At 39.6% G+C, this 15,048-nt stretch overlaps 1 protein-coding gene across 1 annotated transcript; it reads left to right on the top strand.

Moving 5' to 3' along the window:
• Positions 1–1,373: 1,373 nt before the first annotated feature.
• Positions 1,374–14,556, top strand: rab3db (RAB3D, member RAS oncogene family, b). Its single transcript, XM_044050740.1, has 4 exons — positions 1,374–1,625; positions 10,573–10,691; positions 10,881–11,005; positions 11,891–14,556. The coding sequence occupies exons 1-4, from the start codon at positions 1,389–1,391 to the stop codon at positions 12,076–12,078; spliced, it is 669 nt and encodes a 222-aa protein (XP_043906675.1). The 5' UTR covers positions 1,374–1,388; the 3' UTR covers positions 12,079–14,556.
• Positions 14,557–15,048: the final 492 nt, after the last annotated feature.

Here is a 15,048-nt window from a genome sequence, read left to right as displayed (position 1 = left end):
TAATGGAGTCCAGAGGAGGTAGAGCAGTGTTGTTCTCGCTCTGATTACTTCGTTCGACATTATCATTAATATACTGACAATTATTGATCAGTTCTGCCAAAAATAAATCATTTTTTAAACATGTAGTCCTTTAATTTACAGGCCTTTTGTGAGTTTACATCATGAGTTGATGAAGTGATAAGCACAGCATATTTTCCAATAGTTTGATGTGCTGCCAAACAAACAACACCCAGTATATGATTATGTCTCTGTAACAGTATGTTTCTAAAAGGCACCCTGGTGATTGTGCACTGACCATTAACCAGAATGTCTGGTCAGGAAGCTTTGTTCCATGTCACCGCTCATGTCGCTCTCCCTTATCTCATGCCATCGGTCTTCTGCTGCCGTGTAGTTATGAAAATCTGTATTTCTGGCATCTATGGACTTAGCATTTGTTGGTTTAATGAATGCATCCCCTACTGTTTTTGTTTACTTGATGTCATCACTGTTTACAGTAAAGCAAAATGAGCCACTTATAAAACCGCTATGCACCACCTGCCCTGCACCAGACCACAGAGATTCAATATTAATGACTCGCTGTTGAACACAGTGGAACATTTAGCAGATAAAATTCCCCTCAGGAGTCGGCGGACACCCAAACAGAGTCTTAAGTAGAGTGAATGCTATTGGATCCATCTTCTACCGCTTTATCCCCCACATGAGGGACATTGTTCCAACTGGGTTGTGAACCTGGGTCTAACCACTACACCAGTGATTCCCAAACAGAGACACAGAGCATTGGAGGTCATATGTGTCTGAAGAGTTACGGGAAAAGTTTGGGAACCACTGCACTACACCAACCATGTGGGTCATGCTATTGGATCATTCAAATAGTAATAATAATAATAAAAATGATGATAATAATAATAAATCACAGTCAATCATACTATCTTTTTGTTTTCAATATGAAATAAAACAATTACCAGACGTATTTAAGTACATTTTTTCCATATACTACCACTTGATATTACTGCAGTGACGCAGACCTGTTTTTCTTCATAAAGATAAGAAGAAAACAAACATCTGTGACACAATTTGTAATTTGTCTGACATATTACAACAAGTATACATTATTATTTCATTGTAACACTTTATTTTCTATGTTTCTGTCTCTTTTTGTCTTGATGCTGGTTCTACACTTTTCTCAGAAAACACTTTCAGACACAAATACTGTGCTTGTGTTATCCTGTTGAATAACATTGTCTTGTCCTATTAATGTTGCAGCAAATGGATGTCTAATGCATTCAAATTCATTTGGTTTGAATATCAAATGTCTGTAGTTTGTGTTCAGGGAGTGATTGTAGACATCTCACATCATCTTCTTCCTCTTCTTGTCCTCCGCGTTCCAGATGGCATCAAACGACTCGCGGCTCCAGCATCAGCCCTCTCAGAAGGATGCGGCTGACCAGAACTTTGATTACATGTTCAAGCTGCTGATCATCGGCAACAGCAGTGTGGGGAAAACCTCCTTCCTGTTTCGCTACGCAGACGACTCCTTCACGTCGGCCTTCGTCAGCACCGTGGGCATCGACTTCAAGGTCAAGACCGTGTTCCGAAACGACAAGAGGATTAAGCTACAGATCTGGGTGAGAAAATGAAAGACGCACTGCATTGTGGTCCTGATGTTTGTTGTGTAGTGCTGAACATGTGTCTGGGACTGTTGGTTTGCATCGTCTACTTTGTAACCGTAATGTTTTTTCTACCTGAAAATCACTTGGTTTCATTCATGAGGGTAATGTTTAGCAGATTATACCCCATGAAATATCCCTAAAGGGTTAATACAACCCATGAAATGTACATTTCCACTTGCCAAAAAGCGAATGCAGCACCTACCTTGTCACCTAAGCTTTAAAATCACTATTCATGAGGGTAATATTTGGTAGATTATACCTCACCCATTCCTTATTACTTAATACCTTTTTAAAGGGCCAATACCACCCATAGAATGCTCTTTTGCACCTGCCAAAAAGTGATTGCAGCTCCTACCTTGCAACCCTGAAGGATTATTCTGCCTCTATTTATAATTTTATGTATTATTACTCATTATTACCCCCATCCTGTCCTTTTTACTAGTTGACATATCCTAATGGGCTAATACAGTTGTATGCAGCTCGTACCTTCAGCATCAAAATCACTTGGTTTCATTCATAAGGATAATATTTGGCAGATTCTACCTCATCCAGTTCCTTTTACCTGTTGGAATACCTTTAAAGGGCCAGTACAACCCATTAACTGTACATTTAATAGGTTTTAATTTGTTTGTCTTTTAATTTTTAAGTGTGAACAGCGTGATTTCCCCATGTTTTACTCAAATTCATACATTTTTGCCTGTATTTGGCTTCAGACAACAGGGATTGACTAACCTGAGTAAAGCTGGTTTTTAATTGATGCACGGTTGAACGTCAGTGTTTTGAGTGGCTCTACTTGCCGTGCATACTTGTTCTGTTGTTGCCTGTTTTTAAAGACATTTTTCATTGATTTCATCTCTTTTATGCATCGCTTCTGAGTTCACGGTCCAAATCCACGTTCCCTGGTTTATGGCCGATGGTTTAAAAGGGCTGTGTTTGCCCGAGCCATTATTCATGGTGGGTGTTTTGGTTGTAACACTAAACCAATCCGAGTGCCTTCTCTCCCTGTAAAAGGCAGGTGTGCTTGCACTTTGGCAGATTGCTGCTATTAGGGTGAATTTGTTCAGTCGTTGCAGAGAAGGCTTTTCTGTTTGTTCATATCTGGAGAGTGTGAGTGTTTGGATGATCAGCTGTGTTTGTAACGAGGTTGTTTTTTTTATGATGAGACTGCAGACTGTGACAAAGGGAAGACTCCTCTCCTCTTCTGCTTTAAAACACAAGATTCACACGCTTGTCCATTCTGGCTGCTGTGTACATTTGGTGGAGCAAGAGGATGATGGCCTCTGTGAAGCAAGTGTTGATAAAAGTCTTGATCTAAGGCTAAAGCAAATTTACACTCATACAAACACACTAATGAGCAGTATGTTGGTTTTCTAAATCTCCCTAAATGACTCACACTAGACCTTTTAACTGTATTTAACCAGGAAGTCCCCGTATTTGCTATTTGGATAACATGTGACATTGAAATCTGCATCGTCTGAAACTGGCAGTTGTGTTGCACCACATTCTGCCAGGTGTGAAAATCTCTTTCTCTGGTAATGGCAGAATCTCCTGAGTCACATGATTCTCACATGATAAGATCCGAGGTGTCATTCAAGCTGTGACCTCCGTTCACTTTGTTACTTTCAAACGTTGTGAGGCTGTAATGTAACTGTTTGAATGCACAGTGTCATGGTTGTGTCGTCTGTGAGTTAATACAGCGCGTAGTTGTCGTCGCTCATATTGTGTGTGTTTGATTTATGCATTTGTGACGCTGCAACTTTAGCATAATTGTACTCCGTTGAGATCACATATTTGATTATGACATGATTATTTAAGGGTTTCACTTGTAGTTTTTATGTATTAAATAAGTAAGTCAAGTTTATTTATATAGCACCTTTTGCAGATATGGGATCACAAAGTGCTTCACAGGGCGATACAAGTAAAATACTAATAGTTTACGGGGAAACACAATTAAAAACTCCCTCGTCTGACTAAAAACCTGATTAAAAGTGCTTTTTAAATGGGACAACAGTGTCTAGGCTTTGAAGAGGAAAAGGGAGAGCTAATATTATAATAAAAATGAAATCTGATACAATCCAGAAATCCTAAATATCACATAAATGCTTCACTTGCCATTGATGTCATGTGACCAGAGTGCGGATCAAGAATCCACGTGTGTGCCATACTGTAATGATCATGTCACTTATTTTGAAAGACTTGAAGAAAAGTGAAAAGTTTAAAGTTGAAAATAAGGATGTGACTTAAAAAAGAAATCAGGGAGATGACAAGAGAAATCAACACTGCAGCGATAAATCAATGGAAATTAGGGATTCAGTGTTTGTTCTTTGAGCTGGAATCAGGATATTTCAGCCTGTGCAGTTTGAGTGTGTCTATTATCTGTTGCTCTGGCCTTACACTAATACAATATTCCATTTTTGAAGTATCTTGCAGAAAGGTAAATGACAAACTTGGCACAGCTCGTGTCTTCAACTCCGGACTTTTCACTAAAAGGTGTTTCACCGTTCACCAGCACACATTCCTCACTGTGCAATAGAAAACCCATCAATAAATATTGTGACGGCTGTTCAAACAGATGATTCATGTGAGCCAACAGTACACGAGCCACTGACTGTACGATACACACACACACACACACACACAAACGATGGCCAAGGTGAATCAGCAGCAGAGGAGCCCACACAAACACACACACACACACACACACACTAACAGCTGAGTGAGAGGGTGGGACCTAAGCATGTCCTATAGTTCCTTCTCTGCATGTTTGCTGAACAGGAAGTTTGACATGAGTACGTTTAAGTTTAGATTCTGTATAAATACAGACGTACAGCCAATTCACAAGCGCACTGTACGTCACAAATTCCCCACGGAAGCGTATAAATGTGTGTGTGTGTGTTTATGAGGTGTTTGTTTTGTCTAATTTGTTCCTGCTTCTATTTATATACTCTGATATGCAGTGCTATATGCTGTTGTATCATTAAAGCGACATGTTTTACAGTAGTAGCTGTATATACATTTAATTTTAGTTAACAGGGACAGTGTCCATTAATTAGCATTTCTGTAAATGCACCACAGTTTTGCAGAAGGCAATTTTTCGTCCGTAGTCCCAGGACAGATGTTGTTAGTCAACATGAAAGTTAAATCAATACACGAAATCAATACAGGTCTATTAATAGTTAACATAATTACAACAATAAAATGATAACAACAGCACACGACTGACGTAATAAGACAAAACGACACTAAGACAACGTTTGAGGACAAACTGAGTAAACGCAAGATAGCAGCAGGTGGTTACACAGTTGATTGTGTATGAGCCATTTTTTCAGGTGACATTTCGATTAATCGATTATCAATCGTTTGCTAATTAATTGTCAACTATCTTGATAATTGATTCATTGTTTTGAAGCTTTTTTCATGATTAAAACAAGATTTCTGATTTTTTTTTTTCTTTATTTCTTTCCTCCATACAACAAAGAAATCATTCAAACTCAATCATTTTGCTTTGTGGATAAAACAAGACACTTGAGAACATCATCATTTCCAGGTTTGACAAACACTGATCGACGACAGATTAATCAATTATGAAAATAATCGTGAGTTGCAGCTCTAATATGAAACTGTATACATGTAATATACAGGATACATGTGCCACAGTGTTCACATGCAGTGTGCAGGATGTGACATAAGCAAAGCGTCAGATATAGTGAAGTGAAATGCATAAAATATCTATTTATCAAGATACTAGTGAGTCTGCTGTTATTTCAGCCAATGAACGAGCTTTACTTTAAAGCTCTTTCCTGTTAACAAGTCTTCGTTGTAGTTGGACTTGCTCATGCAAATGTACGATTTTATGTCTCTCAAATTCTGTGATCTGTTGCATTTTGAATGTGTATGTATATATATGTATATATATATATGTATATATATATATATATGTATATATATATATATATATATATATATATATATGTATGTATATATATATATATATATATATATATATATATATATATATATATATATATATATATATATATATATATATATATATATATATATATATATATATATGTATGTATATATATATATAATATATATATATATATATGTATGTATATATATATATATAATATATATATATATATATATGTATATATATATATATATATGTATGTATATATATATATATGTGTATATATATATATACTACATTTCTAAAATATTCACATTTAGGGAGCTAAAACAAAGAAAACTTGTTTTAATAATGAAAAAAGCTTCAAACCGATTAATCAATTATCAAAAATGTTATATAGTTTATGTCTTAGCGAGGTGCCAGTGAATTATGCTCAAGGATTAAAAGAGCCTGATTCCTGCTATTGTTCAAGTGTAAGAGAAATACACGAAATATTCTCTTTACCCTGTGGAAGCATTTGTTTCTGAAAAAGAAGTTGCCATATTAATACCACATAGACACTTCCTGTGTGTCCTTGTTGTTTTCTAGTGAAGACACAGAGAAATGATGACATATTTGTAACAGTGTTGCTTAAACAACAACACACTTACAGGACATCCTGAGAATATGTCAGGGGACTGGTCTCCTTAACATAATAAACATGTAGCACATACAGTATTTATACATATATATATATATATATATATATAGACAGTATATACAGGGTCTGGCATTTCCTTCTGTTCTTGAATGCAGCTCGAGCAGTCACCAGAACACAGGCCCTGATAACAGCACACACTTTTGCATATTGCACCTTTAGTGTAACCTCATTGGTTCAGTTTAGTTCGACAAAGATACAAAGGTGCAGAAAAGTTAACAGCAGTGAAATTCTCATTCTGTGTTTGTTCCTCTGTCTGATTTGTCAAATATTCCATTTCAAATAAATAAGAAATAAAAAAAAGTGTAGAAAGAAATTTCATGACAGTATTATTTTTATTAAATTCACAAAAATATTTGTGAAGAAGATAAAACCTGATGTTATTGCTGACTGGTGTATAAGAAACCTTTTTTATTTAGTTTGCTGCACATTTACTGACTCTATCTCATTCTCAGTGGCACCTTCCTGCTAAAGTAAAGGCTATTTAACCATCACTTTAGACGGCTGGTCCTCACAACTTTAATGGGTTTTTTTGAGGATTAAAACCTGGTTTTGGTGTCAGGGTAAGGGTTTTAAAGGGTCTAGGGAATCCATTATGTCTATCTGTCCACACAAAGAATTCAAAACCAGCCTGTGTGTGTGTGTGTGTGTGTGTGTGTGCCCACTCTGCCCTCAATTACTGATAGCCCTGTTGTTGTGAATCATGACAAAGAGAGCTGGTATTTCCTCAGGTCAGGAAGTGGAGGAAGTTCCCTATCTCTGTCGATCACAGAGACTTGGAGTAATGAAGACGGAGCAGTGAGAGTGCAGCGGTGTGTTTTAAGGGTGTGGGAGCAGCGGGCATGTCCTTGTTTGAGTCGTTCTCGGTGTGACGTTAATATAAATACACTGAAGGGAAGTTCCCCGCCTGTCAAACCCACGTCTGCTCCCATTCATCGCCGTTCAATCTCACCTGAAACAAAGAGTACTGATGATCCTATGCCAGCTGCTCTGTGTGTGTGTGTGTGTGTGTGTGTGTGTCATGGAAACGAGCGTGATAAGACGCCACATGGCCCTCACACACTGAATGTGTACAACTCGTTGTGTGCACACTTATTGTTTACATCCCAGCTTCTTTTTTTTTTTGTCTGTGTCATGGAAATGTATTTTTAATCTTTGAGTAAACACACATGGACGCACACACCTTCTGCACACTTGAGCATAAGTGCAATACACATGCACGCGCTCGTGTAAACACAGGTGACGCATTGTTGAGAGATCGTGGTCAGAGTTATGACGTCAGAGACTCGGACCAGGCGGTTCAAGTGTAGAAGGAAGAGTTTCTATATTTATCATCACGACCTATTTGTGCACACGTCAGAATAATTAGCAACATTTATGCTGTGGCAGCGCTTATTTGAAAATCATAGGGTTTTTCCTCATGTCCTGTGTCAAATACAGTTAGGTATAAAAGTAACATTCGTTTATCACTTGAAATATAGATTTTAATTTAAGTTTCTGACTTGGAAAACTGAATCATTCTTGCTGGTAAATACCACATCCACTGCTAAAAAAAGCCTGGTCAGCATTGTTAATTATCTAAATAATTTTTTATGTTTCTGTAATGGTTAATACACCAGTACGTACAAGCTCTTAAACAGAAATTATATTTTTTAATGCTAAAATGTCGTTATTATTGTTCCAAATAACTGAAAAATAATAAAGCACATCATTATTATTATTATTATTATTTACTGAAGAGAAAAACATAGTTTCAGTGATTTGAAATGTGGGAATAAAAAGGTGAATTCAGTTTATTATTTGCCAAATAAATCAAGGTTTTTGAAAGATTTCTCAAATATCTATGTTTTAATACATTTGCATCTTCACAATTATGATTTTAATTCACCGTTTTGTCTCCTCGGTCATTATGTTGTGTTTGATTCCACTGTTACTGTCTTTGAACCTTTGTTTTTCTCCCTAATAGTTTGTTTTCTCTCTCGTCTTTTATCATATCTCATGTGTGCACATGTGAGAGACATTTATTTCTGTATACATGTGTGTGTTTATCAAAAAGACAGAAGGTGAAGACAGCTGCTCATCCCTCTCTCCCTCTCGACTCTCATATACGTAGACGACGTGAGGGCGAGCAGCTTTTGTTTACAGGCCGGCCTCGATTACAGCCGCCCTAGAGACCGTCTATTTGGTCAGACGGCCCCTTTTTTAACGCTGCCAAATGTTTAATCACGTCTGCGTGGATGAGATAAAGATGAGGAACCTGGATCGTGTCACGCAGAGAGCAGCTTGTGTGACTGTGGCAGATATTTTCTCTAACAACTCTCTGGCCTGCACCACTTGTCACCGTGTCGCACAAAGTAAGACGGATCATTTAGGCCGATCACCCGGAGCAGTCCGGCCTGTAATGGAACATTCATAACCTTCAATGGCCCCTGGTTACCTGGACAACCCACTCCTCCTCCTCCCTCCTCCTCCCTCCTCCTCTTTACTGTGAGCAAAACATCATAGAATCAGAAACACTCACACATTCACCCCCCCACGATGCAAATGAGAGACTCAGACTACCTTGATCTTTCTGCTCTGAGCATCCACTGAACTATTTTGGAGCTGCGAGTGTGACATCACACACACACACACAGACACACACACAGGCCTGATTGAATGAGGAGATGGTACACAGGTCACTCGCTGTTGCTGCGAGTACCAACACATCTTCTCTGACTTCCTGACGCCGGCTTACTGATGTAACGCCCCGGCTGATGAGCAGCGACTGGAATAGACGCTCGCAACAAGCAAGTGTCATTGTCAGGGCGACAGTGTTCTCTCTCTTTCTTCTTATATTCACACTAACTGTCTTTTTTTATCTTATTTCATCCACTACAAATCCACTGTTGCCTTTAATGATGTGCGGCTCACAATCCAATACACAATACACAGCCCACAATAATAATGATATAATACTGCAAGACAGTCATATAACAATGTTACGATTGCTTCTCCTTTGGCGTGTTGACTTGTGTTCACTCCAACTTCTATTCTGTATCAATATTTAACGATTTAACTTGTATTCAATAAATCAAAAATACTCCTCATCATGAATAATGTCAATTAATTAGAATTGAAGTAAAAATTTCATAATCGATGGATCTCTTTTTATTATTTTCTCATTTGATCCAGTATTTGTTTGGTTCCTAAAATGTCAGGAAATGTTGAAAGATGTTGATCGAACTAAAATGATTCTGTTTTAATGATTCATTTGTGTTTTTGGAGCAAAGAAACTGAAGCTGAAGAAATCAGAGAGCTTGTTTTAATTAATAGTTGACAGTTAATTAAGTAAGTGAACTTAGTAAATCTCTTGCTGCCTCCCTTGGTTAAGTTTGTGCCATTTTGTTAAAATCCCAACAAAGGATTTTTCAAACTCACAAGTCACAAGATATCACATTAGATCTTACTGATGGAGGTCACAGTGGATTAGCGACTCCTGTGAGCCATTCGGTAAAAATGACGATTTTCTGCATGGATTGCTTGTTTGATGCAGGGATTAAGCAGCTAAAGAAGAACTTTAGTCTCAAACTGTGAGGAAACTGCAGTAAACATACTCCTAACATGTAATTGACTTCAGCAGGTGTAGCTTTAATTAGATGAGCGTTTTGTTAACAGTGGCTATAATCTGTTTTTCCCTTCTGTCCTCGCTGGCAGCCGCGTTGTCCGGGTACTGGCATGGTCCATGGAAACGGTTGCATGTTAGCAACGTGTTTAACACAGAGTCATTGTTGATAGTGTGTAAAATCTCTTGTACAAACACATACAAAAATATCCAAACTCCCCCTTTAAGTCTGCTGTGAGTGAGGTAAATGACCTTGCAAGTGAGCTGCAATGAAGAAAACCTTTCCTCTCTGAACTGATTTGCAAATCCAAGTAATAATAGAATTAAAAATATAATCACTTAACACTGATGTAAATAATCATGTTCTTATTATGGCTGCATTCCATTAAGCTTCCTCAGTTTGTGCCTGTGGACTCACACTGTCAAGAATAACAGTGATCACAGTCACAACAGTTGTGTTTCTATTCCTAACACAACTAACAAAACCTGTCAAAATGCATCCGTGACGGTCGTTTTGCAGCGTGTGTGCGATGGCTTTCCTCCACATGTGCCACATGTGTCACTGAAGGCCATAGTTTGAACAACATTGCCCCCTTGTGGCGTGTGATGAGACAGAAATGAATGTTACCGACACATGTGTAGTGTATGAAGCGTCACATAGACATAAATGTGTGCTTGATTGCAGGACACAGCCGGTCAGGAGCGTTACCGCACCATCACCACAGCGTACTACAGAGGAGCCATGGGGTTCCTGCTCATGTATGACATCACAAACCAGGACTCCTTCAATGCAGTGCAGGACTGGTGAGCAGCAACTGACTCCTGATAGATTCTTTTACCCAACATTCATCACTTTGAACACAACTCTTCTTGTCACGTGTCCTCAAGGATTTGATGTGGTGCAGCTGCTTCACAGACCAACAACAGAGATGCCGTGAAATGTGCTTTTTCTTGTTCTTAAAACTGCACGACTTTTGTGTGTTTGACGTGCAGGGCGACACAGATCAAGACTTACTCCTGGGACAATGCTCAGGTGATCCTTGTTGGTAACAAGTGTGACCTGGAGGACGACAGGCTCATACCCGCAGAGGACGGCCAGCGATTATCAGAGGATTTAGGTAAAAAGTGTTTTCTTTAGGGCTGTTAGAGTTTTGTACTTACTTATCGTCTAATTACTTTCTTTCTTGTTTAATTTACACTGATTTAAAAAAGAGAGTTTGTCTGTCTCTAGTCAAAACAGCAACACCTGACAATGGTCAGTTACCATCGATAGAAATGTGAATGTCTCTGGATTTAAACCTTACAACACAGAGCATTTCGGATGTTTTTTCCATGTTAAGACATATTTACAGAGGCTATAAGAATATAAGGCACAATATAGAGTGTCTTATGTCCTTTTTTGTCCAACAAGACCTATAGGTAATCTGATTCAATTTTCTTTTTTTATTTTCACCAACTATGTAAACAAACCTAAACAAAAGGTACTCAATTTAAAAAAAAAAGGTTTTAATTTGTGAAACACGATTTTATGAACAAAAATAAAATAAAAACCGTCTATTGTGTGTCTTCTGCACAATTAAAGCCTTTTAAAATAAAATATGCGATATAACTATGACTCAACAACACATAAGGGGACGAAAAACACGCTTAAAGCCCGGAGATATACGACCTATAAACACACACCCCCAGGATGTCCATATAAAGAGTTGCGTATTATTCCCACAGCAATTTACCAAGAGTGCATCTGTGCTTTAATGTAATATAAGTACACTACACTGCTTTAGTAATACATTAGTATTATCCTTTTAGACATTTGAATACAGAAGTGTTACATACAAATATATATATCTTTGAAGTAAAAGGTAGATTTTTACAAAAGTTAATGAATCGTTCCTTCACATAAATGATAGTGGCTGTATTGTGTTAGACTCACATGTGACACTGTTAATTGCGACTGTAACAAAACCACAGTGAACCACGTTTGCGCTCTCGCTCGTCTTTAGGCTTCCAGTTCTTTGAGGCCAGCGCGAAGGACAACATCAACGTGAAGCAGGTGTTTGAGCGTCTGGTGGACGTCATCTGTGAGAAGATGAACGAGAGCATGGAGGGAGACGCCAACCTGGTGTCCAACCACAGGAACCAGGGCCTTAAAGACTCGCCTTCAGAGAACCAAGGGGGCTGTTCCTGCTAAACCGCCTGTCCTCCCACCGAGTCCCCCCAACACACACACACACACTAATAGTCCCACATCCTACAAAGTGTTGCACCTCTTCTTCTTCTTCTTCTTCTGTCTTCACTTAAGCCACGCCCCAGCTCTGCTTTGTCACAGCTTCATCATCAGCACTGTCAGACCCTCCCCACCCTCCTCCCCCTGCCTCACACATGGCCCACAATCTGCCTCCATCTTTCTCTGTGGTCCTCTGTGGTGAGCAGACCGTTCAACAGAACCTGCCACATGCTCTGTATTCTTCTGTTCACGCCCAACATCAACGGCCTTGACCACGCGACATTATAAATGTACTGTATCTACAGCATTGTGTCCAGCAGTGTCACTCATCTCTACATCAGCTGCAGTTTCCAGTGTAGTGTGCCACTGTACTAAATCACTAAATCAGCTTTTATCGTTTCACGTCACATTTTGGAGAATTCTGCAGCTCATAGTACCCGTATACAACATAACTACTATGAAAGTACAACATTAACTCTGTAACTGTTAGTATGTGACATTTACACAAGAGTGAGGGCTTAATACATGTCACATGCTGGTCGGGATGATTCTAAAGCTGCAGGATCACTAGAATAAGAGCTGATTGTTGACATTGTGGGATCATGGCTCTCTGTCCTGAGCTCCTCTCATCACATGAGCGCGGCGAGTCTCTCCATCTCTAAAACTCTCCACTGATGTTGAAAGGTTTTATTGTATTTATTGTCTCATTCACTTTTAGACTCTAACCCCTCTTTTGTACTTCACTCCACCACGGAGTAGGGAGTGAAGTGTGGTTTTTGGTGGCTCTGTGTGCGTCTGTGGGCTGACGATGGCCGAGTCTGCCATCTCTTGATTTCTTTGCAGTGTAGGCTGTGGTCGCTGATGCTGAAGCAGTGATCTGTAACTTGACTTAACTGATCTGTGATCTGTGATCTGTGAATTGACGCAGAAGTCTATCAGATCACTATATTTTCCGTTAGGCTGAAATGTAATTATGCAAGTGTTGCTCAATAACAGCGAAGACATCCTACCTCTGCACCTTTAAAGCTCACTCCATGTGCATGCGTGGGTATTCACGTGCATTTACAGCATCTGAGTGTGTCACTGGCATCAAACTCAAAAATAACCTTTGGATTGTTTCTGCATGTTTTGAAATACAGTGATTCCAGATGGATGTGCGGTGTCAGCGCAGAGCATCCAAATGTGTGTGTCCTCGATCTGTTGTGACATTCTGAGGCGTTTGCTCGTCAGTCACCACTTTTATCATGCGGTGGTTAAACATGTGCGAATCTCACTGTCAGTCTCTCGCGCTGAGACGGATGCCCACTGGTGGACGCTGTGCCACGTCCTCCACGTCACGTTGTGAGGAAGTCGTTTAACACTGGTGACAGCGGTTGTTATTGTCACGGGACCTGACACTCACCCTTCACACACACACACACACTAACTGCTGCATGGCAAACGAGTTGACATGGCTCTTGACAACTGGAGCATTTGTGAATTGTTTGTGTGTCAGTGTCATGTTGCTTGCTGAGGTTTTTTTTTGCAGCAGTGATCTCTGAGAAAGAAAAGGTGTGTTCCTCCTATCAGAGGTAGAGAGGTGACGTGCCTGTGTCACTGTGAAATCAGTCCTCTTCTCATTAAAGTGGCTGAAATGACATTTCGTGACCGCGCTCCCTGCCACATGTCAACTTTTAATAGCTTTTTGACATTCCAGTCTTCAGTATTGAAACCGGTGTCGCGGTGGATGAAACTATAATCCCATGTGAGTCCATGTGAGACTCATCAGTCAGTTCGTACCAGCCACAGCCTCTACATAATGATAGTAGCCTTGTGTTGCTGTGCCAATACCCGTTGTCACTTTTTTGGGGGGGCTGGGTCACAACCCTCCTCCTCCTCCTCCTCCTCCTCCTCCTTTCTGCTGTTGTAAAAGCCTGTGGTCAGTTATCTCTAGTGTCCACTGTGTGTTCTGCTAAAGACTGGACTTTTGTGTTATCATGTCACCTGCACCACGGTGAGCTCTGGTGCGGCTCGGGCCACTGACTCTCAACACTACACCGTGTGGTTTTTGCTGTTGTATTTAAAGTGAGTGCAAAGGAGGCGGAGCGTGCAGCGTGTCTGTGACACAGTGTGCTTAAGATGTACCTGGCACCGTTGTGATAAACTGTCCACTTGTCTTGTATCTGCCAGTTGATGGTGCTCTGTGCTCTCCTGAAACTCTTAGCCAGATGTTTCTTTCTTGCTTGCTTGCTTTTATGCTCCGTTGTGTTTAAGCTCTCCTTGTTGTCATGTGTTCTCCTAATATGTCGCTTTCTAAAAAAAACAAAAAGAGGTGAAATCAGATCCTTCAGTTCTGAATGTGTTGGCTGGACACATTATGGCACACGTGCATCTTATAAACAAATCAAACTTGAACATGTTCACATGTGTATATGAGAATAAAGAGTATGTTCACTGCATAAATCAAGCCTTGTTTTCACTTCCTTGTGCAAATCTGCAACAGTTCAGTTCTGCTTTTGTCTTTGTGGTGATTGTTGTGTCCGTGGTGTAATTTATGACCATACATCCTCCTGCATCTTAACCTCAAAACATTCGGCCACAGCGTCTCTCATGTTTTATCTGGAGAACCAGAGAAACCGCACTCTGCCATTGTTTCCACAACAATGTGGATTTCTTCATCTTGTTTTCCTGTTACCACAGTCACAGAGGGACTATGAAGTTTTCTTGGGCCTCTCTGCACATCATGTGTGGAGTTACCTTTTTTTAATGTTTTTTATGGAGCTGAATTACACAAAACTGGTTCTGTTGTAAGACATAATCTGCTGGACGCGTTCGGGTGTTGTCCTTGCATCATCTCCCTGGAATCACATCATCTCTCGTTTGTGCTGATGTAAAGAAGCGTTGAATTACATTTAAACTGACGGGGATGAGCCGCCACGCCCCCTTTTTCTTATC

Source organism: Solea senegalensis, linkage group LG19 (genome assembly GCF_019176455.1).
Source record: "Solea senegalensis isolate Sse05_10M linkage group LG19, IFAPA_SoseM_1, whole genome shotgun sequence".
In the NCBI taxonomy this organism is placed as follows: Eukaryota; Metazoa; Chordata; class Actinopteri; order Pleuronectiformes; family Soleidae; genus Solea; species Solea senegalensis.
This window is presented reverse-complemented; position numbering and strand designations above follow the sequence as displayed.

Bases quoted from the DNA above. Each gene is read 5' to 3' on its own strand.
- rab3db (XM_044050740.1), top strand. From the start codon at position 1,389: ATGGCATCAAACGACTCGCGGCTCCAGCATCAGCCCTCTCAGAAGGAT. The intron at 1,626-10,572 runs GTGAGAAAATGA...GCTTGATTGCAG, and splicing joins GGATTAAGCTACAGATCTGG to GACACAGCCGGTCAGGAGCG. The intron at 10,692-10,880 runs GTGAGCAGCAAC...TTTGACGTGCAG, and splicing joins TTCAATGCAGTGCAGGACTG to GGCGACACAGATCAAGACTT.